The sequence below is a fragment of the Onychostruthus taczanowskii genome, unplaced genomic scaffold, assembly GCF_017590055.1.
Source record: "Onychostruthus taczanowskii isolate IOZ18803 unplaced genomic scaffold, ASM1759005v1 scaffold45, whole genome shotgun sequence".
NCBI classification, from domain to species: domain Eukaryota; kingdom Metazoa; phylum Chordata; class Aves; order Passeriformes; family Passeridae; genus Onychostruthus; species Onychostruthus taczanowskii.
The window spans coordinates 907685-935076 of NW_024502014.1; the positions used below are offsets into that span (position 1 = coordinate 907685).

At 38.9% G+C, this 27392-nt stretch overlaps 1 protein-coding gene across 3 annotated transcripts; it reads right to left on the reverse strand.

Moving 5' to 3' along the window:
- Positions 1 to 25731, reverse strand: AGTR1 (angiotensin II receptor type 1). 3 transcript variants are annotated; one of them, XM_041414402.1, is made up of 4 exons: positions 25675 to 25717; positions 21938 to 22025; positions 21001 to 21118; positions 1 to 7844 (listed from the first exon to the last, which is right to left on the reverse strand). In XM_041414402.1, the coding sequence occupies exon 4, from the start codon at positions 7789 to 7791 to the stop codon at positions 6712 to 6714; it is 1080 nt and encodes a 359-aa protein (XP_041270336.1). In that variant the 5' UTR covers positions 7792 to 7844; positions 21001 to 21118; positions 21938 to 22025; positions 25675 to 25717; the 3' UTR covers positions 1 to 6711. The 3 variants fall into 3 exon arrangements, with proteins under 3 accessions (XP_041270336.1, XP_041270335.1, XP_041270334.1); XM_041414401.1 differs by lacking the exon at positions 21938 to 22025 and having other exon boundaries at positions 25675 to 25731; XM_041414400.1 differs by lacking the exon at positions 25675 to 25717 and having other exon boundaries at positions 21938 to 24726.
- Between the last annotated feature and the right edge of the window lie 1661 nt (positions 25732 to 27392).

Sequence of the window (27392 nt, forward strand, 5' to 3'; positions counted from 1 at the left end):
GTTATTTTGTATTGTTTTAATATTTTCAGTATTTCAAAATACAATCAGTCTGATGTAGACAGCTCTGTGAAAAAGGTTACTGGTTTTGAAGTTGTGTTAGACAGAAAGCTGTTGAAAATGTGTTATTTTCTTTTTAAACAGAACAGTGCATGTAAAAATGACAGATCATAATATAGAGAACCATCACAGATAAGCAGAGAAAATAAAAAATGCCAGAAATATAATTTTTCAGAATTTAACATGTAAAAATGGTACTGTATAGTAGTCTAGTATACAGAGTATGCCTTTCTACTGCTTCTTTCCACTTGTATCTGGAATAATCACGTCACAAAAATCATGTTCAACATTAACAATGCTCTGGCAGGTGACATTCCACCTCAGGTGCACTTATTTATGTCTTGCCTTTGAAAGGCATCCTGCAAATCATACACGTGGCCTCACTTTATAGGTGCTGCTGTACAGACAGTGGGCTTTGGGTCTGGAACCTTGCTTCTCATTCCTGATCTTTTTACAGTGCAAAACATAATCCTTATAGAAGCTTAAAATTTACTTTAACAAGTTTATAGTCATTTATTTTAGATCCTTTAGTGTTTAATAGGTGATTTGAAAATTAAATAGCACTGCTGTAATACATATTTTCACAAAATTAATTTATTTCTGTTTTGTGTTCTGGTTTAGCTGTTTTGGGGTGTTGTTTTTTTTTTTTGGTGTAGTTGTGCACCATGTGATAAACTAAGCATGAGGAAGATTCAGGCTTAGCTAAGCAGGAGGAGGATTCAGGCTTGGTATGCAAAGCTCATCTAAGTCCATAGGCAATATGTTGTTTCCCTTTCCTGGGCATGTATTTAACTGATGGATTTCAAGTGCATAATTCCACTTTTTTTTTTTTTTTTTTCTGAAAGAAAAGTCAATAGCAACAAAATGGCTGCTAGTATCTTACACACTTCTTTTAACTTCAACTTTTCTGTTTATTTACTCAATTTCACAGAAATGGCCAGGTTTGCATTTGCTTGAGAATATGAGTTGGAGATGCTTGAAATTCTCTGTAATTCCAAGTGGAGTAGAAGTTCTCTTTCAGTATTTTTTTTTTTGTTTTATTTTTAATTATCTGTCTGACTTTGGTTCAAAAATTTTTCTTAAAATGCTACTTAATGGGGTTAATTATCTTTACAGTTTTGTATTTGTCCAGCAACAGTCTTTGCTTTCCATCCTTTTCTAACAATTCTTAACCTCTGATCGCTCATGATAAAGCTTCAAGGTAGGACTCTGTCTGTCCTCCTGCCCCAGAGCCTTTGCTTAGTTGCAGCCTAACAACACTACCAGTACACAAAGCTCAGGAATAACTAATATACATAGAAAATAAGTTATACAGTAGATAAACTATAAAAATTTCACAGGCCTAACCTTTAACAGTTTTTCACTTTTTTATGTGACACTGTAAGACACGGTATGAAGTGAGTTTTAACAGGGATATGCAGGGACTGAGTTCTATTTTATTTTCATACAAATTGGAAATGGCAAAATCCAATCTACCATTCTTTTCACTGTCAACCCCTCCTCCCCTCCCCAATCATATTATCATATCTTGTTATCCCTTCTTATTATCATATCTTGTTATCATCAGGTTCCCTTCTGGAACATGAAGCTGCTCCCACTGCAGCTGCAGTATGATGTGGCACTGCTTACATTCCAAGTGGATCTATTTACATCGAATACTCAGCTACAGGCAGCCTGAGTCAGGCTGTTCAAGGCCATTATTGATAATGTAATGTGATCCTGTGTTTAACACAGTATTCTAAATAAATCTGTCCCTAAAATTAAATTTACTTTCTAAAAGGCTAAGCCTAAATTTGGCTTCAAACTCCAATTTGTATGTAGGAAAATTAGGAATTTACTAAGTCTCCACTCCAAGTAAACTTCATTAGCTTAGTCTGTTCTGGGATACAGAAATGAATTACTGAACTGCTGTTCTACAAGTGATTTTGGAGCTACCTAGGTATTTTCTCCAATAAGAATTGCAGACACAACCTGTTAATCTCAAAGATTTAAGGGAGAGCTGGGTGAGGATAGAGGTTAAAAGCAATGAGGAATAGTGGTAAAAAAAGTTACAGAAATACTTTAAGGATGATATTGCCTAAAAATTATTTCTATATACATATATATAGCTGTAGTTATACAGATAACAGTATAGTACTTACAACAACACAGAAACAGATCTCTTTGCTTTGGGTGCTCAACACAGAAGTGGAGATGACTTTCACAATGACATTTATTGATGACCTGTATGTTTTCAGTAATACTTCAGACAGTGAAAGTTGTTATATAATCGAGGTAAACTTCTACAATATAAAACTATGGCTATTGAAAGAGAAAACAATTAACATCCATGAGTCACAAATTGCAACTGCACAAAAATATTGAAAAGAAAATAATACCTAGATTTTGTTACCTAACTTTCCAAATACAAAGCTGGAGCCCATGGCACTAGTCCACTAAAAAGATCACTCAACTCTCAGACATGATCTGCTCTGTCCCTGTTCCTCGAGTGTCCTGCCACACCTGCAGAGCTCCCTGGTGACACTGAGCTTGGGCTGGGCTGTAGCATTGAGGATTTGTTAGCTCAGCCTTGGCTGGGAGGTCGCTGTGGAGGTGCACTCAGTGATTGATAGAACAGCCCTGGCTTTGCACTAAGCTGAATGATTTATTCTTTGTGTGTGTGTTTTTCCCTCCAGTCTGTTGCAAAACCAAAAATAAATATTTACATTTAACACTTAATATTTACAAATTCAACAAGTCCCTGTTTTAGGCCTTCAACCACCCTCTCCCAAGGATTTGTTTCTCCTTGCAGTGGCAAATATTTCCCTGGGAATACCTGCACTTCAGTATACTTAAAAAGGAGGTCAGGTTTATCAAAAGAAACCTTTGCTGAAGCTATTCAAGCAAAACTAGAAAACTTACTGTATTCTCTGGTGCTGTCACAGTTTCAAGTAGACAAAGGAAACTATCACCTAAATAGTAATGCTGGCAAGGTAAAGGACTTTTGGTCTTGTGCTTACTCTGCAACCTCTTGATTAACAATGTAAACACGAGGAAATTGTTAGGCTGAGAAGCCAGATTAATTCCTGCTCTATCTGTAATGATTTTGTTGGAATTTGGGCTAACCAGTGTAGATTATACAGTATGATTTAGGATGGGCGTACAAGCAGGGAGTAGAGCACAAAACATGAGTCACATAAGTACTATTGCACAACAAATAGAAATAGATAATATGCATGTACATGTCAAATATGTAATTGAGTAATTATTCAGCAAAAAAAAAAATTGTTCATTCAAATAAATCAAATTGTGGTGGAATGGGGGTTGTAATGCCTGTATTTAGGGTTATATGCTGTTCCCATTAGTACTGTCTTGGGCTCCTCACAACACAGTGAGGTACAAGGACAGACTAAGAGTTTGTAGCATTTTACTCTGGTCATCACAGCAATGAAAAGCACTGTGGATACTTCTTTTAAAAATAACTGCATACTATTGCATATTAATAGTTTTAGCTTTGTGGTTTTTGAGGTAATGGGAGTTTGCTCTTAAACATCTACCAGTTTTCTTTTGATATTAGAGGACTCAATCCAAAGTTCCCCAGAGATGGCAAAGTCATACAGAGCCAAATCTTACTCCGTCCTTTGCTGGCATTGGGTAGGTCCTTGCCCTAAAGAATATTCTGCCCCTCAGTAGGGACCACAGGGCCAAGGGTCCCCAGCAAAGGCCAGACTGTCCCTCTGCCTCGCCTGTGCTCTGCCTGCCCCACACACAGGTGGGCAGGGGAGTGTAAGGCTCAGCAATAACACATTTCCCAGCACCTGCCTTGGGTGCAGATACATGATGGAAGTGGTGTGGGTGCCCATCCTGTGGGCTCTTCCCTTGGCTGTCAGTTTGGGGTGTTGTGAAACTGCAGCATCTGGTTGTACACAGTAACTCTGTGCTTCAAGGAATTTACTTCTTGCTGTTACCCAGTTAGAGTGGCTTTCCAGTATCTGCTATCTGCTGATTTTTTTTTTTTTTTCTTTTAAGGAGCTAGCATATTTGGCAGCTGATGATTGTTTCCTTACTCCTTAGGAGTAAGGAAATTTCCCTGTGTTATTTAGGAAAGCTTTCCCCTCCACTTTCTTTGCCTATCGATTCAAGGTCTGTGCTGCCCTCGGAGCACACCAGGTGCAGTCCCTTCCTACCTTTCCTGCAGTGACACAGCTGAATGTGCATGCTCCTGCTTTTTCACATGGCACAGGCAGATGCAGGTGGCACCAGTAGCTTAGGATACACAGCCTCTTAAAACTGCAGGATCTGGCATGAAACGATCAAGATCAGTAACCAATGGCTTTGATTTTTATGTCTTCTCTTTGAGATGACTCCTGTAGTAATGCAGTCAATGTTTTGCAAATGAGCTCCCTGTTGTGGTCACTGGGGGACGCTGGGTTTCAGTGACTGAAGGGATGAGCAGGTGATGAGAAAACGCTTGCTTAGACCCTGTCAAGGAAGTTACTGGCTTCTCAGATGGACAAGTTTGTGGCAAGGAGTTTTGCCACAGTGAGGATCTTCAGATCCTTCAGGCGGCAGGGAAGTGTTGCTGTTTCTTCCTGTAACAACTTTTGAGATGTAAAGCAAATTTGTGGCTGCATCCAGCAGGTGGCAAGCACAGCACACAGAATTATGGCTGGACAGAGATGCTTCTGCCAGGGGAAGCCCCCGATGCTGCTCAGCATGTGTGTCCATGAACAAAATATACAGATAAATGACAATCTCTGCCAGTCCTTTGTCAGCTTAGATAGCTTTGTCAGCTTAGGGCACCGGTCCTCTTCTGTGCTATTGATAATGCGTCGGGTTATTGCCATATTCAATTTAAGCAAATGGCTGTCTCACATGTGAGCTAAATAGAAAGAATTCAGTATAACAATTTAAATATGTCTTTAAATGACATAGTTAAATGACATTCAGGCTTCAAATGTCAAGATGCTAGCTTGCAATTAACTTAAAATTTTAATGAAAAAGAGGTTTTTTTATCATACAGCTTTAGAAGTTGTGACTCGTCACAGCGCCTTGCAATGTATGTGAGTAGACACATTGTTCCCATTTTTGCAGCTGGAAGAACAGAGGCAAAACTGAAAAAAACTTCCCTAGTACAAGTGAATAAAAGAGTAGGAAGATTTCTAGATCTGGTTGTAGGCCCATTTTTTCCTTAAGAAGTATTAAACTACAGAAATAACTGTTTTGTGTGTTTTGATTTTGATCATCAGAAAATATGGATAATCCAACCACTCGCTACTTGAGACAAAGCCACATTAGAGGTGTGATTTTGAAAATAGTAAATACTCTAATTTTTTAAGGAACATGTGATTTTCCACATGATATATGCAAAGTTTTTGATTTTTTCGTAAGTTTTGTAGTGTCAAAAACTATTTATGAACTCATTATCTTTGAGGACAATAAATGGGTGTGAATCAGGCATAAATATTATCTGAAGCTCATTATTTGAGGTGAAAAAGACACATATGAGGATATCATTGGTGGAAACTTCCCACAGTGCTTGTCACCTTTCCTCTTGATTTGTAATGAGACTTTGAGCCAGACTTTAGTTCTGATTTATGCTAGTATAAATCTGAATTTGTTCCACATAAATAAAAAAATGTTGTACAGTGAGAAAATACCTTGGGCATAATTTTATATAAATGGAGAGAGATTCCATAAAAGCCAAGTAAAGTTTGATCTTGGATGTTTTGTGATGGGACTAAAAGTATTATTAGTTAAACTGATGCATAAGCATTGTCATATTTTTGCTTATCGGTATATGAGTTTAATAAATGTGCAGGAATTTGAATTTTTTTAATTTTAGTCATACAGAGTATGGAGTCAACTCCTTCTGTATATAAAGTTCTTCAAAGTCAGGGCTTATCATGAAAGGCTGAGTGAACCCTGTTTCTGTGCACATAGTTATTTTTTTAACTACTACAAAAATACCCCTTGAGATATAAATGTACATTTCTGAAGCAGTGTTTGAAATGTATGAGTAGGAATATAAATCTAAAAATATATTTATTCTATATTTAATAAATAAATCTGCATTTTATTGCATATATTATTATGAAAAAATTGCCATTAAAAAAATAGTAGCATAAATCAGAATAAGACCAATTTCAAGGACCTTAAATTTCCATTTGAGTTTAAAATTGGGCCTCTATATATAGCATATATTTGAAAATATATTATAAATATGATTATAGGACATTTATGTAATTAAAAATAAACCAACAAAACAAGAAACAAAGCTTCACTTCTTCAACAGAATAACTCACATATATGCAAGTCAGGTTCTTTGTGTTTCATGTTATTTATAGAAGCTTTTCCTTTTGAAACACCTGTGAACTAAAGTTAGGAGTTTTCCCTCCCCTTCTTTCGTAGTTCCAAGCAAACGGTGGGATGTGGCAGGAACTCTGACACACCTGTCCAACACTTAGGCTGCTTTCAGTAAAGAAAAACCAAATGCAAATGAAGCAGTCCTCTTTACAACATGAGCTGAAAGGCCACTGCTGACTCTTTACAGTAAGATTTCTCTGAGGTGATCCAGTGTTGCTGTAATGAGCTGTGATGTTCAGGACTGCAGATGAATCTTGTTGTTCTTGCTGCTTCGCAAGGTTGTTCAAAAGAAGAACTTTGTGAAATGCCTCAATCGGTGTCGAAAGGCCCGGCAGTCTTTTTGGTGTGCAAGCGGATATTTTCTGGTGGCCGATAGGAGAGGGAGCTCATTTTGGTTGTGAGGCTTGGATGTGTGCTGACGTTTGGTGGGATGTATTTTATTAGCTGAAGGAAGTATTTTTTAAAGTTTTTTCCAAAAAAAACATAAAAAAAGGGATTCAGACAGTTGTTAAAGTAAGCGATACAAATGGTGAAGGGCATAGCTGTATCCACAATATCGGTGATTTTGCAATCTGTTATTACATGTAATTGGATCAACACATCCAGAAAAGTGAAGACTTGATGAGGAATCCAGGAAAAGAAAAAGAAAAACACAATTGCTACAATCATCTTGAAGATATCATCGTTTCTAGTCTTATTTTTTTGAATTTGATACGCCTTCTTCAGAGTCTTCCAAATTAAGGTGTAGCTTGTTAATATGATCAGAAAAGGAACTAAAAAGCCCAGCAAATTTTTGGATAACCCTAACCCGACCCGGAGCGTCGTGTTGTTGCTCTCGTAGCGGAAGCCGCAGACCGTCATGTTCAAGTTCTCAGCGAAGAAGATGTTGCGGTGGATGATGACGGGCAGGCTGGCCACGCCGGCCAGCAGCCAGATGGCGATGCAGGTCACGCGGGCCACGAAGATGGTGCGGCGGACGCGCGACTGCACCGGGTGCACGATGGCCAGGTAGCGGTCGATGCTCAGGCAGGTGAGCAGGAACACGCTGGCGTACAGGTTGAAGCTGATCCCCGCCGAGGCCAGCTTGCACAAACAGTTGCCAAAAGGCCACTGGTACTCCATGGCCGTGTAGGCTGCCCACAGGGGCAGCGTTATCAAAAAGCACAAGTCAGCCAGGGCCAGGTTGAGAAGAAAGATGCTGGCTACGGTTTTTAGTTTCATGTAGCAGTAAATGACGATAACGACCAGGCTGTTCCCGAATATGCCTATGATAAAGATTATGCTGTAAACGGTTGGAACCATAATGTAGATGTAGCTGTGCCGACCTGAAACAGGACAGTCCACGTGGATTCTTTTAACAGTTTCTTCAGTAGAGTAATTTGGAATCATCTTGAACTCCTCAGCTGTAACGTCGTTTCAGGGAGAAAATATGAAGCTCACACCTAGGAGGGGGAAAGAGGAAGAAAACAGTATTTGTGATAGGGATTTAATTTTTAACAATTCTCAACTAAATGTCAAGTGTTTTGTCAAGTCTAACACAATGTGTCAATGTCTTTGAATTTTAAAATAAGCCATCTTCAAGTGTTTTATCAACCAATTTGTATTTTGATACAGACTTTGCAGAGTAAAACAGAGGTAAGAATGTTAGGAGTAGGCTGAGCATTTTTAGATTATTTTTAACACAAATGAAGTCTAAAAAACCTCTTTCAATTAATAAAGTTCCAATTTAAAATAATACTGGCTAGTAAACATATGTCAAAAATAATAAGAGACTGAAAATAGCAGATAACTATAAAGTCAGCAGATTATTTAGATTATTTTCTTTCCATAAATAGGTGACATATTTAATGAGGTAAGTTATTCAGATATCTCAGAAACTAAACTTAAGCACTCTGAATACTAATTAAGTATGTAAATACAAACTGCAATGAATTAAGAAAATAAGTGAATTTAGATTAGGTACTCATTTGTATCTCTGAAATTAATCACTAGAAATTTTTTTGTATGCACTGAACTTAATTCTTTGACAAAATTTTTACATCACAGAAAAAGATGAAAGCGCACAGTCTAGTATTCTGTTCTACCAAAAATACATTAAATATTCAGAGGTTACTTAGCTCTCCATCTGGCTTGGAATGATGACATTTAGCTACTAGTGAGGAGAGAAAAAAAAATCTGAAAATCCAGACATGTCCTGATCTGTTGTACATTAATTACTGTACTAAGAGTTTAAGAAGGGTGCAAGGGAGAACATATTACTTTTTCAGTTGCTGACAAAATTTATGCATCCCAGACTCGAAGGTGTATTTCTGGATCATATTAAGTGTTCAGTAAGGGTATGAAATCTCCTTTAAAGAGCACCTGTTTGGTTTGCCAAGGCCTGTGTGTTTTTGTAAGAATCCTTTCCTTATTAATGACTGATTACTTTAGAAAGCAGGTAATACAGTGTAAGTGACTCTAATACTCGTTACTTTCCAGAGTCTAAAAACAGATAGTCTTTCCTGAACAATAATGGATGTTTAAACAAAAAAAAAAAAATTATAGTTATTATTGCAGAGTAGTGTTTATTGTTTTCATGATCCAGCCATAAGCCAAACCTAACTTGCGCTCCTTAAAACAAAGATTAACTGAAATACTTTGGCTTCAAAACCAAAACAAAGCCAACCCCAAACAGCAAAGAAACCCTTTATATAAATCTAAGACCCACCCTGAGACCCTGGGCAGTACAGGTGCATTCAGAAAGCAGAGGTGCCCATCATTACAGACACACCAGCGATGGTATAGATGCAGCTGCTCGTTATTTGACTGGTCAGCACTGATGGTCCTTTAAATTCAGAATGCCACAGAGTTTAGTGTTTGACTGGCTCTGGTTGGAAGACAAATCTTTTTACAAATTATTCTGTTTTTAATAGGGAAGTGAGGCACAGCAAAGCCCACACCAGAAGTCTGAAAGAGCCAGGAACTGAACCCAGAATATGGGTTGCAGGCAGGATCTTGTGAGCAAGGTCACCCTTTGGCTCTTAGCCTTTTGAAGACTTGTTATTTCTCTGTCTCAGTTCATGTTCTAGCATATGTGTGCATTCATAACCTGATTCATTTCTACAAAACTAGCAGGGTAATGTCCAAATTTAGGTTCTTGATAATTCTATCAAGTTTATCTAGTAAAATGCAACTAACAGACACTTTGTCAAGATGTGTCATGCAACACTTCCCAGTCCCTTCAATTCATTCTGTGTATTAGTCTTGTTGCTTCAGTTGGCACAGATGTCTCTAAATTACTTCAACTATTTTTGCCATGTTTAAGAAATTAAAAAGCCAAGCAAATAGAGTTAACACAAAGGAAGGTTCACCATTCTGATCACATGTGGCATTTTAGTACATCCTGAGCAAAACCTGGCTTTTAAACTGTGCCAAATCTTAAATACAAGGTGTTTGGCTCTGTGGAAGGTCAGCCTATCCCTGGGACAGGGAAACCACAATAGAAAGATTTCAAGATATATCCTTATCTCATCCCTTGGTTATGAAAGTAACTTTGACAGTAACTGATATGTTCTGCAACATCAAGGTCTGGCAACATTTGCCCTGTCCTAGCTACAGGCTGGTGCTGTATGGTCAATTCTTTGCTCCCTTATATACCCACTAAAGTTACAGCCCACAGTTTTGCAGTAAGAATCTGTAGTGAAGTTTCTGCTCAGGAGATCACCTGTGCAAATGTGACTGGCAATATTATGGGTCAGGCCTGGTTAAGGCTGGGCAAGACCTTTCTCAGTGACAAGATTCACCAGTTCCTGGTACAATTTGGCTCTGTGGGTACTGAGTGATAGATTCAGTGTTTAAAAGGCAAATGCAGCTGAGGGTGACTATTCCCTTTTGGTGGGGTTGATTCTCCACAATGGTAGATGCCAAGGCAATTTTCCCATGGTCTCCTCATGTACCCCTTCAGTGTACTGCATTGTGGTGTTTTGCTTCCAATTTCCCTTTTCTGCCCACATGGCCACCTGTACTGTTTCATGTCAGTAGAAGCTTTAGCTGAAACTAATTAATAGCATATGTACTTTAGAGAAAGAGTAACAGTGATTCTATTACCTTTTCAGAAAAGTGTTAAAATAAAAAATAATTCAGTTGGGAATAAATGTCTGGCACTCTGAGGTATTGAATTGCCTGAGCAAATTCTGGAGTGCTTGGGAAATAAAAAAAGGCAGAGCAATTCCCATGAAGAATCAGGAATTTTTTCAGGAAATAGTATTATACCTCAATCTTCCTCTGCAAGACTGTGTAATCCTTCTGGAGGTAAAAGGCTTTAGCGTAACACTGAAGTCAGTGGAATTGTGCAAGCGATGTGTCTGGTATGCTGTGACTATTAAATTATACTAAGGAATTGCAATCAATAATTAAAAGAAATCCATCAATATTTTCAGTAAATGACAAGGAAGCAGAAATATGTAATGTGATTGCTTTTGGGTAAACACATATGGATTGCCATCTGGGTATCTGAAAACTGTCTGAACGTTGCTGTGAGAATGAACCTCGTAGGAGCTGTACAAATGAAGCACACTAAGGAACACACTGATAATCCCAAATGGAATTTTTAAATTTCCTGAAAATTCTAAACTTTCAGAGCTAGCCTCAGGTTGGATCTACTTCCTTGAGCACAACTGTAACTTCAGAGCATTAGGAAAAGCTTCAAAGTTGGAGAAGGTAATTTTTTTTGGAAGGCATGGGCCCAGGGCTGTGCTGAGTAGTGAGGGCCACTACAGCACTGTGAATTCCTCACAGGCAGTGATTTCTTTCCCATACCACCTTCAGTTTTTCCTGTTATTCTCACTTGCCACAGTTCATCTGCTTGTCCCAGGATCATGGCTGCACACATGCAAAGCAGATACTGGCCAGTTAAATGCGTCCTTTAGGTTGTGCACATTGATAATTCCATGTAAAGCATCTCAAATGACCCGTGTTAACATAATGATAATTAGATCATTTTAAGGCTGACACACAAGGTGCTTTTTCTAACAGAATTGAATTGTGACTGAAAGGTGTGGTGGCATCAATCTCCAACAAATTATCTGGTGAGCAGCAAGTACCTATTCTGAGGTACTGTCTTGTTTGACTTTTTACCTTTTTTAATTACAATGATTACAATGAGTCACTGATAATGAAATTCTTCAGACTGATCAACTATTATTTACCTCTCCATTCATTGCTTCTGTTGGGTGGACATGCATCCTAATTAAACTGCCTGTGGAAACAAGGAATGCTGGGCTCATGCAAGGTAAACAGCACTTTGCCTACTGAAAGATAAGATAGCAGTGGCTTTCTGTGAGAACTTCATCAGTTAAAAATAGGTAAGCAGGTGTCACAAGTCAGATTTTGAACAAAAATGTACTTAATATTTGCTTTGACAAAGACTAAATAAACTCAGGCTGACAAATCCTGCCACAGCTCATCCACCTTATCACTAGATAATGTGCACTTTCCTTCTGACAGCGGGTGGGTTATTTGCTTTTCTTACAAATGAGAAGATAATTCCATGTTTAAGAGGATACTGCATTCTATTTTTGTGCAATTTTTTTGCACAGTGAGAAAAGACAATGAAAAATGTTTGGAACAATATGTTCAGTATACTAGATATATTTATTTCTTCCTGGTGGCATAAACTCTCCTTTATCTTAAGCATTTAGTCCCTCCCCTTCCTAATTTATTCTAATTGCTGCGAAAGTAATGACACTTACACATGCTTTATTGCAAAGGCTTTTGGGGTCTTTTTCTATTCCACAGAGCAACCCTTTCTATCCTCATGGTCTTAGTGAATAGAGCTACTTCTATTTTATACCTACATTTCAGCACCTTCTGTGCTTTCCTGGAGTTCCTGAGCAGTACCGTTGTGAAGCCACAGATTTACCTTCCTCCTAGCTCTTATTTCTTCAGCTAGTTCTAACAGTCTGTATTTCCCACTGATGGCTTTCCTAAATATCTTCAATCCAGAGTTGACAGATGAATTGTGAAGGGAAAGAGCAATACAAACAAGGGTACATAATTCAAGCTGTGGTGCCATTACAGTGGGCTCTTGTCATCGCTGCTGGTACCTTCCAGAGGTCAGCATCTGACTTTGTAAATGCCAGTAAATCAAAATACTGCTGGAAAGGAGCTGTGATAGGCAGTACAGCACCAGACAGTGCCTGTACATCAGCTCACAACACCAAGAACACAAAGCAAACCTCAGCAGACCTATGTTAGCAGCTGTCCAGCTGCTCTGCAGTTTTGGATCAGGAGGTGGTCTGACATCAGAACAAACAGAACTTGCAGGACCTTGCACTGGCTTTACCATTTTCTTTTAACAGCTGTGCAATGGAGGCAACTGCCAGTCTGTTGAAATTGCTGTTAATTTTGAGATGTTTGCTTTATTTATTTAAAAGTCTGTATCTTTTTAATGCTCTAACCTATTTTTGGATTCATTATGCCTTCCTCTTGCAAGAGCTCAAGCTGGTCTGCTTCACTTGTGCTGGCCTACATAGCTGGAAAATAAACTGCCTGTGGTCCTTTCAGGGTCTGGCTCTCTAGAACATCAAAACCTAAACTGGTTATTACTTTTTTTGCTCTAGCAGAACAGTTCCTGTTACCTTGCAAATGTGCACTGTTTATGTACTCTGACCTTCTCTGTAAGAACTTCTCAGTATTTATTTCCTCTGCCACACTTCAAAAGAGTCTGTCCTTCTGTAGGATGGCCTTATGGCTTATTCTGAGAAGCATTAACATCTATCTTCTGTTTGTTCTCATGGACTACTGTCATTAATTTTCTCTTCACTTCCCAAGTATCTTTCACCTATTCAGTTTCAGTCATAAAATTTATGTCAAAAGGGACAGATGAACAGGCTTTTTCCTCTGGGAAAAATCAGTGCTTGTGGGATGTCTGAACAGTGGAACTGGGGGTGTGTATGATTTCGCATGATTATGAGGGAGGAAAATGCAAAAAGTTAAGCATAGTGACGTTTAAATTGCTTCAAGTTTAACTCATAGTATAGATTTTGACCACTAGAGGTCTGTATTTCCTATTTTAAAATAAGAGAATTGCTGGTTTAGACTCAAGTACCATAACTTTTCAAAATATCCCTTTTGTTCAAGATTATTTAAAATCAAAACATATGGCAATATATATATAATTGTACCTGTACTTATTTAATGTCCCAGGGGTAACTATTTTCACTTTATTTTAGCACCTACCAGCTTTTATCTAATTTCCTATATTCTGGCAAAACATTCCTGGTTTCGCTGATCTTCAGTCCAGTTCTTGCACTTTTAAGACTTAGAATAAGATTCTGCTATTTTATATTTTCAAAGACATATGCAGCTTATGGTCTCTGTTTGAGATGACCCAAATTAAGAAGAATATTTTAAAGAAACTTCACTTTAGCAATGCAGATGGAAAAATAGTGACACCTACTTATTCAACTAAGATGATTTTAGATCTAACTAGACATGTTGTTAATCCAAATATCAGCCAATTTTGAATAAAGTTATTTTTACTGCTGCAAATTACACTTTAGAATTACTTTTTTTTTCTTTAAGGGACTTTCAGAAATTGAAGCCTACACAGTGTTATCCAAATGGTGTGTACATTTTATGAATTTTAAGCAATTTAGTAATTTGAAAATAGCAACATATTTAACAGTTTTTACACCACCATCAACCCCCACTTTTACTAATATACTTGGATTTGTCATTGCCTCTTTGAACAATGTCAGTGCATGATACTGCTATTCTGTTTCAAATTGTGTTTACCTAAATAGTTCCCTAATCCTGGAAAAGGCAAACAGCTTTTAATTCAGATGGAGCAGAAGGGTTGTTTGTGTCATGATGAGGTTTATTTTATTGAAAATAGAAAATGAGCAAACTAGAAACAAAAAAATGGCATAAACTGTCGTGTCTTGTGCCAGATGAGTTGGACTAATGAGTATCTTGTCTTGTACTCATGTCCAGTGGGTCATTCAGTGTATCTCTCTGCACTTAAGGATGTTTGGGTACAAGAATGCAACTTTTTAACAGTCCACAGTGTGATGATGTCACAGTTATAATGAGAGCAGCTGCAGTAGCAGGGACATTTTGGGCTATTGTTTGCATATACTCTCACTGCACATACAGAGTCCACAAACACTGGAAATATCTCTTCCTACTACTTAGCTCATTGGACAAAGCTAACCATCTATCCCCAACTTGTGTATGTGTTTTTTTTTTTTTTTCCCCCAGATTCTGGGAGGCCCTGATGGACATACTTCTATAAAATTTTACTTGTAGAAGTTAATGCCAAGAGAGGATTGCTCAACTTCACTAGAGTTTCTCAACCTCACCAGAACTTGGTGATTTAGTGAATGCTACCATAGCAATGATTATGGGAAATTTTTTTTCAAAATTTGTTGACAGACAGATCAACAGGGCTACATTAGAGCTAGCCAAAAGTAAAGAGTAAGTACTATTCTTTTAGTTTATAGGTTTCATTTTTAGGATTCTCTAGATTTAAGTTTCAAAGAAAACATCGATTTCCTCTTATACACACATATTTGTTTTCTCTGCTGTTAAGGGTAAGGAAATAATTCTTGGATTCAATCCATGCAGGACTGGACTCCAAAACATGGAAAGATTAACCACTGTCAACATGCAGCGTGTTTAATCTCTTGTGGGGGGGATCAGTGGGGTTGTGGTTTTAGACACTGCTGGCTCTGGCTTGACTGTGTATGTCAGATATTTTAGACTTTTCTATTTAGTTTTCTGGTCTCTTTTCCCCATTTAATCATCAGAACAATCTCTGTTTTCTTTCTTTGACCAAGGCTGCATGAATGTGTTGCAAACTCTCTGGTGTTTAATATGTCTTAGGTATCATATAACCTTAAGGATATGAATATAAAATTATCCCCAGAGCAGTAAGTTAGAAATGAAAAGATAATTAAATAAACAAAGTAAAATATATTTCTAGATTAATAGTTCTATTTCAGTACTTCTGAAACTAAACATGAAAACATTGAAGCACAATGCTAAGCTTCAGAAAAAAAAGATATTTGAAAGGATTCTCATGGGGTCCTGTCACCTTGGCTGGTCTGTCTTGACAGAGAGCAATATCATAATTTCCTTATCTAGGTTATTAAACCTATAGGCAAATTAATTTTAAATATGAAAATTAGTTGTTTTAGCAGGAAGCAGTCACTGCTCTTGTTTATAATGAAGGATAAAGGATTGTCTCTGTCTGTAGAAGAGGCTCAAGACATGTAGGCAGCATATTAAGACTTTGAAATAAGTGCATTAACCACCATCATCAATCCAGGCATTTTGCACCTCTGCTCTGGCCATTAGCTTTACCAAAAAGGAAGACTGGCACCCTTCTGGGAGACAAAAATGATCAATAATCATCAGGCTAACCTAATGTCTGCTCCTCAGGACTGTGTCATTGCCTCATACTACTCACAATGTCATTTGCTGCACATTAGATGAAAGTAAATGAAAGGCAAAATAAGGGTATTTCTGAACAATGCAGGATTGGAATTTCTAAGGTTTTCTGCACTGACATGAAAAGTTTTCTGAATAGCAGCATGATGTAATATTTTAGTATGAATACACATTTTACTGCAGGTTTATAACTTCAAATTTGATGCTGGGTTATGAAGCATCTTTAGGGTATTTGGAAGTACCTGTAAGAATCAATAATTAACCAGAATTAAGCCATCAATCCCAGAATGAATAAAAATGAGATGAGTTTGAGCTGTGAAAGGTTACATGCTGCACGGTTACTTTCTCTGAGTGATAGTAAATGAATGAATTAACACATTTCCTTTATTGCAGTTGGAATTGCCTATATAAAATACAGTGTGCCCCATGTGATTGTTTTTAATAAAAGACAGAAATCGAATTCAGGTTTATTAAGTGTAAGTGAAATAATCTGATGAATTTTAACTTTCTTTTCTCATAGCTTAGTTGCATGAGTAAGAAGTTTTAAAGTTTTTGTGTGTTTTTTTTTGTTAAAGTTTTGTGTTATGTTGCATGGCACATCCAACACAAATGGATACCTAACCCCACATCTGAAATATCTCTATTGCTTCCATATGTAATGCACCATAAGATTCTATTGTGAATGCCTTCAATCTGAGAAGTAAGGGAATTTAGATTAACTCTGGCCTTGATCCATATTTATATTTCAGTCTTATATTAAAAATGCTGTGGAGAGGTTAGAAAGAAAAAACCATAGGTTGAAATGAAAAGCATTGCTGTGAGCATGGTTTATCATGGCCAGTTCTAAGGGCAGAGGTCAGGTACAAGGAGTGGGGTATCTCACCTCCTTTCAGTTCCTACATAAATCACAGTTGGCTTACTGGGCATCCCATACAGCCATCAGTATGTCCTAAGTCACACAGGAATCTTCTTCACTGAAGCTTGAGGATTCCTTATTCAGTATCCAAAAAATAGCAGTTACAACTATCCATCCTGCCCAGCTTGTAGGAGAAATGCTGTTATATTACTGTGATTTCAAGCAAATAGAGCTTAATACGGGGTTACAATACATTTTATGTGCTGTTTTGAGTATCACCGGTCTCTGATCCTATTCTTGCTGGAAGGAATGTTAGCTGGAATGCATCCAACACTGAAAGAGTTTGTTTCATTGTCCAGATCTTAGTCTTAGTCAGTGGTTGCACTTGTCCAGCAGATGGAAGTTATCAGGTGGACAGTGGCCTTTCTGGGGGGAAAAGGCTACTTCCATAAACTGCTGTAATTGCAAGACAGAGCTTGCTGACCAGCCTCTAGGTGAAAACAGGTGAGATTTACGTAAGCTTAAACTCTTGGTTGTATTAGTGGTTGTTAATAATTAAGCAAAAAAAAAGGTATTTCGTGCATCTAAATCAGAAGTTATAATTTCATAAAATGGTTACTGCATGAGTGACATGCCCACAGCAATATGCAATCACTGTCAGAACCTTTTCTGTTGCTGGCAGAGATTGCAATGGAAAGGACAAAACTTCAACTATTTCCTCAAGAACCAAATCCCCTACTTCTGGGAGAAAAGGATTTTTCTCAGTCTTTGCCTTTTTCTGTCTTAGAGCTTTACTGTGAAAAACATAACTCAATCAGTGGTGTTACTAGTATAAATGTACCAAAAATAATGTTTTAATTAGGTTTCTGTTGCTCCCTCTAGGCAAGGATATTTCTAGGAGGAAGGGTAGGGGACACAGCTAATAATTTTGTAGACAAAGTTGGGAGGCAATAGCACTTTGTGGAATTTCCAGTTAGTCCAAATAGAGGCTTCTTTTTTTTCCCCAGTAGTTTATTTTATTCAGAGACTCCAGTGTCATTTGCCCCTCTCCCATTGCCTCTAACTCTTCTGCTGAGCCAGAAGATACAGAAGCAAAAATGAACATTATGCATGCAGTTTATTTACACTCCTGAATAACTTCCCTTAGCTAAAGGTGAGATACTAATGAGATCATCAACAAACCCTGAAAAATAACTTCTGCTTTTCTGGTACAAGGAGCTGCCTTTCTGTACCTTCCTGTAAACCAGCAAGAAAGGTGCCACCAGGGAGTTTACACAGATTTGCTTCAAGTTGTAAAGCAAATCAGCAACATTTTGATGTGCATGGCAACATTGATGCGTGTTGAAGCCTTACCTGGTATGCTAATCCTCAAAAGAACATTTTCCTGCCACTGAGCTCAATCACCAGGCTGGGGCATGATGCACCTATGAGCTTTACAGGCTCAATATGCAATATGGGCTTTTTCATTTTTACATCCCACTCCCCACCCAACTCCCCTGCTTCCCCCCCAACTACAGAAGGCAAATGTAAATTAATGAAGGACAAGCTTTAGAAATGCATTGTGCAGAGCAATTACCTTTATCTATAATGGCTAATCAGAAAGCAGGACAGAAAAGAAACACTGAAAATTATCTGCTTCTATTCCAGAAATGGAGAGACCTCCTCCATACAGAGGTGTTCCACTTTCCAATCTAATGGAAATTAGGTGAGTTGACTGAGAGTAGCTCAGATTGCATAGTGTTACCTAAAAAGACTTCCCCTCTAATGAATCCCATTCCTGTTACCTTTCACCAATGTGGTTAAAGTTAGAAACAGAATCTTTTGCTTTGAGTGATGAAGACCTGAACTGAAATACAAACATGTGTACAGATGCAGCATTTCTATGTGAACCAGTATCACTGAAGTGTCTGTCATGGTAGCTAAATCAGCTAATGTGAAAGCTTTATCACTACATTTCCAGTGCCATGGCGGGTGAATTCCATGTAACTTCCCACCAGTCAGTGCTACAGCTCTGAGGAAAGCAAACCTTGCATTGAACACTTTTTTTCTTTTGACTTTGTGCTGAGAAATAGTGTTTGTCTTACTGAAGAAGCAAAGGCAATGTATTGTGGATTTCTGGGCAAGGAAATGGATGTGAGGTTTCAGCACCTTAGTTCAGAGGAAGCTTTGTCTTGTAATTCAGCCATCTGTAATAGGATTTGGTTCACTGTGTCTGACTGAGACACTTGATTACTTTTCTTATTATATAATTAATTTAGACATCCTTAGTGTGGGAAAATATCACACAACGGCAATACCCCTCAGAAAAGACTTTTCTTCCCTAAATGAGAATGTTAGGAACAGCCTGGAGGGAAAAGTTAAAAGATTAAAAGCAAAAGATCAGCATGGAGGCTTCTTAATGAATCGCTCATTAGGGTCAGAAAAAGGGAACCAAAGGCAGAAAGGAAAGAAAACAGTATGAGTAACTGGCAAAGTACAAGAGTTTATTCAGACAAAAAAAATCTTTTAAAATGGTAATGTAGCTAAGCCCAAGAGAAGTTAGTATCATTGTAACTGTTGGTAGGTATAACACTGAAAGGATAGAGGCCCAATTGTGCTTTCAGTTGCACAAAACTCCTGTTAAGGGCAGATCATTATGAGGACTAGAAGAAAATTTGAGAATATATGAGTCAATTGAACTAGTGAGTTTCTAAGGGGTTAATCAAAGAGAAGGAAAGGTCAAACATAGATACCTTAATCCATGTCAGTGTGAAAGGTATTATCACCCATGGAAAAACAAGTTACTATGATCCTTAGTGCTTTGTCTGGAAGGCAGCACACTTAATAGAATGATCCCAAAATAGATGTTCTGACAAATTTGTACATCTTGTTTCCTGTTTTTTTCCCCTCAAAGTAAAATTTATTGCTCTATTTTGAAAATAAAATTAATTGGTGAACCCTCTTTGCTGTCCTGAGATGTTCCTTGTGGGTACTGAGGACCAGCCAGAGATAGCAAAACAAAGACAGCTGTTGCAGCTGGAGTGAGCTAATCCATGATACTGTGAATCAGTGCATCCTCAAGCAGGTGCAGTCTCAGCCCTCAAGCAAACACAAGTGCAGAGGAGCCCAGAAGGGGTAGTGCTGTGCCTTCCCAGAGATGCTAAATGAGGTTCACTTCAGTGCTAGGAAAATTAGTGTGCAATTCCTTGGGTGTGTGGCTGTCCTTCACTGACATGGCTTTTTTTTTTTTTTTTTTTTTTTTTAAAAGTTATATTTAAGAACATGGAATATCATCATAAAATATATTTGAAGGTAAAATGATTTTGAACCCTTTTTATTTGAACGGCATTTTAGGAAGACCATGTGAAAATAAATATTTTTACCTGATTTGAGAAAAACTGTAATTGTCTAATCATGCAAACTGCCAATAACAAAACCAAGAGGAAAACAATGAAGACAGCACAACTAGAGTCCTAGTTTGATAATACATATTGATTCTTGTCCCATGCCTTCCATTCCTAACTGTTGTACATCAAGTAGAGAGCCTGAGGATGGAGAAAACAAACCCTGAGCCACTCCAGTCGCAGCAGACTTACCCCTCGGCAGGGGAAGAAAGTAAAACTGCATAAACATTTAGGCTTGGGCAACAAGAATGAGTGGAGAAAAGATGAAAACCAATAGGAGTTTATAAAGAAAAAGATGAAAGGGCAATATACATCTTATAAATGTAGACTGGGAAGGGCATGAATGGTTTCTCAGTAAACAAGCCCAGGCTGCACCTTTTACATAATGTGTTGCCTGCTTCAAGGAAAGGCTCTGGCCAGGCTGTGCTGGTGCTAAAGCAGAGTTAAATGGAGGCCAGCTGCCAACAGAACATTTTTTAGAGAAGTCAGCTTGTGCATTTTTCTCCTTGCGTAAGCCCCCCATCATGAAAGTACAGCTGTTCAGTGGTTTGCTGGAATGTTTTACTTATTTCAATGTGTCCCTCTCAGCTAGAAATGCTGAGGCACAGCACTCCAGTGTCTCCTCTGTTTTCTGAAAACCGAGTGGATTCAAGAATCCACTGAATTTTAATTTCTATTTCTGTTCCTATACTTCATCTACTGATTATTAGATTGTACTAGCTAAGGATCTATGAGTAACTCACAAAGTTGAATGACTTACAAGTAAAGAAAGGAATAGGGGAATTAGCTGAAATTAGGAGTTTAGTTAAATCATTCTTTGTTCTGGCTGTAATCCTAATTATAGCTTTCACCTCAAGCAGTGAAATACTGTCTAAATATTGACCTTGCCCAAATTCAGTACTAGTTTCTTCAGATATTGCCCCTTACCTTTGGCTGTAGCCTGCTTTTTATCTTGTCTTCAGTCACGCCACTCACTGCTGCACTGCCAATCTGATCTCACTCTCCTGCTGTGAGGCCGTCTTCAGTTATTACCTGTGCTCTGTGCCTACAAGAGAAATGCTACTCAGCTGCAATAGAAGGAGATAAACACCACAAACAGTAACCAAGCATTCTAGCTAGCCTTGTTATGTACTGAATACCTGGACAGTTTTGCTATCAAACAAAACACAAATGGAATAAAAATGTTAAAAGACACCCGACCAAAGGCCAAAACCCATAGTTCCTTCACATGATGGTTCAGCAGAGAATACTAACAGCATGTCATTTGGAACATGATAGTTTCCTATCCTTTGTAGCAATTCACTTGAAAGCTCAGAGTAATTTTAGTATAATCTGTCATTCATCTGAAGATGAGACCAAAAATTATTAGACCAGCAATTTTGTTTCATATGTGCTTTGTCTCAAACAATCACAGCTGTTAGGACTTGCAGTCAAGAAAACCTCTTTTCCTTTGTTACAGCTGAGGCAAAGAATGTTAAGTATGAGTATCCCCTTATTGGTCAAATTTGTTAAATTCCCCAAAATGTTCCAAAGGGACAAAGATCCTTCCAGGGTACATGTGGCATTTTGGGTTTTTTGGTTTTTTGTTTTTTGGTTTTTTTTTTTTGTTTTGTTTTGTTTGTTTTCTTTTTTTGGCAAAGGATAAATTTTAGAAAATGGCACAGAACATGGAATGAGTGCTTTGAGTAGAATGACTGTCTATTGGTGAAAGTGATCTTAAGAGACAAATTTGTTGATGGAAAAGGAATGAAAATAAATACTGTCATTAGCAAAAGATTGCTGGCTTGCTCTTCACTGCTAGGGTGTTTGGGATCAGAAGGAAGAGACAGAAAATGATACTGTGATTAGTAACTTTCTTACATACAGCCACAATTGCACTGAAATTGTTCTCCTGGAGCCTTTCTGCTCTTCAGGCTGCAGTGTTTCAGCTTCATGAATGAGCTCTGTGCATCCTGAAACTCAAAGCATACATTAGGCTGCCACCTACTCAAACTCTCCAATGCATTTGAATTCACCTTGTGCTTACATGCAAAAATTTTAACTTTTATGCAAAGTTAATTCCATGTAAGTAGGTGAGGTTAAATACTTAGCAATAGCAACCTCTTTAATCCTATTGGTTTTGTGGAAACTAACCCTACAATAGTGAAAAGAACGATGTAATATTTCCCTCTCTTCAGAAGTGATCCACATTTTTTATTCTGTTTTCAGAATTCCATGAGATTTCTAAGTTTGTTTCTTTGTAACAATCTGTCATTTTACCTTCTCAAACCTGATCCTAAAGTGCAGAGGCTGACTTCTTAAAAACACCATAGTCACCTTTAGGACTAGCTGTCCAAAAATGTGAACTTCCATCCAAGCATGCTGAAGAATTCCTAATTAATTTTTGAGAGGAACACAGGGTAAAACACAACATCTGTGTCACTGCATTTCTGATGGAATTGTTGTACAGCTGAGAGCAGCAGGAACAAACAGCAGCAATAAACTAGATAAGACTTGAAAACTGAGCCAAGATTACCCCGAGGCTGGAGATTTAGCTGAACATGCCACAGAGCCTACAAGACAAGCAGGCTGCTGTGGACCTGTAGTGGCCAGGCTGTAGCTTCACCCCATCCTCCCTGCTCTGAGCTCCCAATCTCACCGTGCTCGCAGCTCTGACAAGATTCTAAGTTTAGGCTTCTCCTTTTGGAGAGATGGTTGCTGTGCTGCCAGCACTACTATCAGAAACAGCTGAGGGCAATACTTTGCTTTGCTGTCCACCACCCTTCCCAGCCTGGTCATTTGCCCTCTTTTTTCATTGTCCAATGTAAAGCCCAAGCAGATCTATTTGTAAGCCAATGAATCTTGATAATCCATCTCCCCAGCTCAGCTTCAGATACAACTTATCCAAATTCAATTTTAGTTGATCTTTCCTCTCATTGAGGTAGTCTCCTAGCAGATAACCATTAAATTCAGTTTAAAAAATGCACACTATTAACCATTTAAGTCTGATGTAGTATTTGATTAAAGCAATGCATAAATATCCATGTTCTGTACCCACATCAAGAGGAATATGACCTTTTATGAAGTCACCAAAGCAGAAAAGGATACTTAAGGTGCAGAGAACATGCCAACAACTCAAACAATTGCATGCTTCTTAGAGTGTGATTAAGACCCCTAAAATTTGTGCAACTATAGCCACAGGTGAGCTTATGAGTACTGCTGGTGACACTCTAATAACTTCTGGAACACAAGTTCCAGAGAAAAAAGAGAGGTAATGAGCAAATAGGAGTAATTTGTGACTGCTTAAAATGGTTTAAAGTAAATGCCTTTGTATAAACAAGATTTTAACTAGGACAGTGGAATGAGAGTTTGTAATTTATGTAACTTTAAATTGCCATATTAATTAATGTGTTCAACAATAGGCAATGCCAGAACTATTAAATACACTACTTTAACAAACATGGAGGGTAAAATTACCACAGAGAAGAAAACTTAGGAGTAGAAAAATGCTGTCAGTGCCCATTATCCAAAATAGAATTTTGTAAAATGGGCATTAACTTTGACACTAATTTCCATGTCAGCCCATACATTTATAGAAAGTGTAAATAAATCACCATGTTTACCTTCTGCATCTGCCTCTTTTTATAGTATGACAAAGAATGAAATTAAATATATTTTCCAATATTTAATACAATTAATATTATTCAGGAAACACAAATACCATAATTCATCTTCTTGTTCCAAGAGGACTGTAAAAAGCAGGTTGTTGAGTTGTGGTACTTGAACATTAAAGGCAGCACTCTCCTCACTTCTGCAGTGCTGTGGGTACTGACACTTCAGGCTGGCATTTGCTGCCTTTTAAACCAGTAACTTCTAGCTGCAGTTTGCACATGCTGGCCAGCCCAAGAACATATTGCTCCAAAGCAGGGAGGCAGGATGCCTTACACCATGGAAAATGAACACACTTCTACTCTCCCCCAATGCAAGAACTATCTCTGTTTCCATCTATTACTACAACAAAAGTAAGGGGAGAATAAGACTAGCTATATTCAAATTTAATGATAAATGTGACTTCTCTTAATTGTACAGGGCCACTTTGCTTTGTCAGTTCAACAACATCAACTAGGAAGCACACAATAATCACAACTGATTTTTCTCTGCTATGTAGCTCAAGTTGTAGAGAGGAAAAGAAATACTGTGTTCCTGCTGGAAAGGTATATACTTTAAACCCTAAATACAAGAGCAAAAGCTGAATTTGTAGGCACTTAATATTTTTGAAAGAGGCTGTAATTTAAACGATTACGGTGGCAACAAGCAAAATGGACTGCCATACTCAGGAGTATGAAACATTTTTCTGACACTAAAATAGACTTTAAAAAGCCTTTCTACATCATCATGGTAATTACCTGCTTCAGGCCATACTTAATCCTGCTATTCAGACAAAAATCTAATCATGTTAGTGCTGTGGGTTCATGCAAGTGACAAGAGAAGAGGCTTCCCTATACAAAAAAATTCCCTGTTTATACCCTCAACCTGTGATTTTACTGAGCCAATTTACTACCTTGTCCCATGCTATGCAGCACAACACAATGCAAATGAGTGCTGCTGCTTTTGGAAGTGATGGAAATTTACACTGAACTGTAGCATGCTCTGGGCAGAATCCTGCTGTCCCTTATTGCCACACATCTCATTAATTCTAGGAGTTTTGCAGAAATATAGAAATAGGTGTAAGTGAATACTGCAATTTACTGTTTGTACACATCATGACCTGACTGATACACCAGTTGACTTAGAGGAATATAGGGTAGGGCTTGTACTTGTAAGTAACTGGTAACATTAAGTGCTTTGATGCATGGTGAGGGGAAGAACAGTAAATATACTACAGGACTTGATCTAAAGTTGTTGAAGAGCTCTAGTCCAGTGTGAGTTGAAGAAAAGTTTAGAAACTGGCCGGGGGGAAAAAAGGCAGGGAGGCATTTTAACGATACTAACTAAAATTAATCTCTGGTTGTAGATCACTCCAATCCTTTCTCTGTAGAAAAAGGATAGATCTGGTTATGGAGAGTGTATGCTACAAAATTCTGATTAAACCAATACTTGCTTCTAACTGCTGGAAGTGGCTTTGCCTGCCAGACTGAGAAACTAAACTGTTTGCACAATTCCCAGAAGCCATGAGCATCACTTTTGCTTTTGATTAATTTCTATCGTGAGCTTAGCACAGCGATAAAAATTTAATTGCTCATCTGATGCTGAGCAGAGGTGCGAGGGCAGCGTCTCCCAGGATGTTGGGATGAGCCTCGATGGAATTACTGCTCCGAGGGCTGTGCCTCCTGCCAAAGGGCGCCCTTGCTTTCTCTTCAAACTGCGAAAAGACTCGAGAGCTCACACGGGCAGGGCTGGCAGCCCGTGGGGCACTTAGTCCTCTCTAAAATAATCTCGTGGAGCGGGTTTAGCGAGCGGGTCTCGCAGGGCAAGGCGGATTAAGTGGCTGCTCTTGGTGCAGGACGGAGCCTTCCCGTGCCAGCTCCGCCTAAGCCGAGCAGAAATTCCATACGAGGCAGTGCCGCGCTCGCAAAGGCTCTGCTTGCCCCTGGCCGGAGTGCCCGGCCGGGACGCGCTTACCTGGGTCCGGGCGGGGGTGGCTGAGCCCCGGCTGGGCTGGGCTGGGCTGGGCTCAGCCGAGCTCCGGGCGCGCTGCTCACCGCTCCTGCCGCTCCGCTCGGAGCGCTCCGTTTATAGCGAGGGGCGTTGCGGCACAGCCCCGCTCGGCCGCTCCTCTCCCCACCCATCTCCCGGGACGGACCCCGCTGACCCGGCTCCCTCCCACTTCCCCTCCTTCCCCTCCTTCCCCTCCCCCGTGGCGGCGGGACGGGGCAGCGGGGGCAGAGCCAGCGGCGGGGAGCTGCGGGAAATGCGGCTGCGGGGATGGGGCGAGGGATGCGCACGAGGGGCCCCTTCCTTGCCTCTGCCTCCAGCTTTCAGGGGAAGGGGTCGAGAGTGATGTATAAACATTGCCAGCTTCTCTAAGATTCCCCCGGGCCGCTGGTGAGCACAACTGAAATGTTCTGATCATCACTAATGGAGTTAAGTGTGTACTTGCCATAATAAATCTGGCAAACTTTATTCTCTGGGAGGGAGCAGAAATAGAGGAAACCCCTTCGGAATACATGTTCTAGGGGGACTTTTCAAGTCACCGATACTGTAATTTAAAGAAAAGCAAAATCCCTCGTATACAAAATCCTATTTGTGTCTCTCTCATTCTGCTAAGCAGGACAGGGAACAACTTTTCGGAATTTGTGACACAGAATTTCCGCAGAATTTGTGACCCAGAACAGGATTTCAGAAACCGTGTTAGGGCCTGTCACACCTCAGTTATGGATAGAGCTAAAGATTCCAATGGGAGCTGCACAACTGTGGATTGCTTCCTAATCTTTTTATACACCTAGTTTGTTTTTGAAGGCCCTCTTAAGAAAGACACGATCTAGGATGGCAATATCCTCCAAAGGTTGGCAGCGTAACATTATTGTGGCTAAGAATTATTACAGTCTATTGAGTCCTAATGGTAGGAGAGGCAAATCAAGAGGAAACATTTGGATTCTGCAGTGATAACAACTAGTTTTTCAGTATCTGCACATGCACAATCAGTAAGGTCTTGTCTGGCTATAATTTGTTTTTGAAAATCTGTTAGCTTAATCAGGGGTTCAGATAGAAATGGAGAACTGCAGCACATTGAATAAATTCAATTGTTCCAGGCTGTGTCTGATGGGCCATGAGTGTGTTACATGGAAGCACTAATTCACCTGTCACATAATCTTTTGTCATGATCTTATTTATGTCATCCCCATTTATGTTGTTGGTTTTATCACATGGAACTCTTGACACATGGGACATATTTTTTCTATCCAAACCATTCTTTGTACACGTGTGACTGATTCCCAGGCTCTGCTGAGTAACAATATATTTGGCAGCTGTTGCCCTCTGATTTCTGCCTCAGTGTGTTCTATGGTAGAACCTGCTGGGTGGAGCTGGTGGGCAGGAGATCTCCAAGAGCTGACATTTGCAGGGCTTTCAGTTCTTACAGAGCTACAACCAAATCCCAACACCAGCATCAAATGCTGGCTGCTTACAATGCCTCTGTATGTGTGGATCACTGCCTAGGAGCAGTTGTGTCCTTTATTGCATTCCATCATCTCCTCTTCAGGAAAGGATGAAGAAAGTAGATGATAACTGTATTTTTAACCAGAATAAAATGAAAAACACCATAGAAACTTCTTTTTCAATTGGATTCTTTCTGAAAAGATGCATGTAAAATTGAATTTAGGTCTGCATCTCTCTGCTGA

Bases quoted from the DNA above. Each gene is read 5' to 3' on its own strand.
- AGTR1 (XM_041414401.1), bottom strand. From the start codon at position 7,791: ATGATTCCAAATTACTCTACTGAAGAAACTGTTAAAAGAATCCACGTG.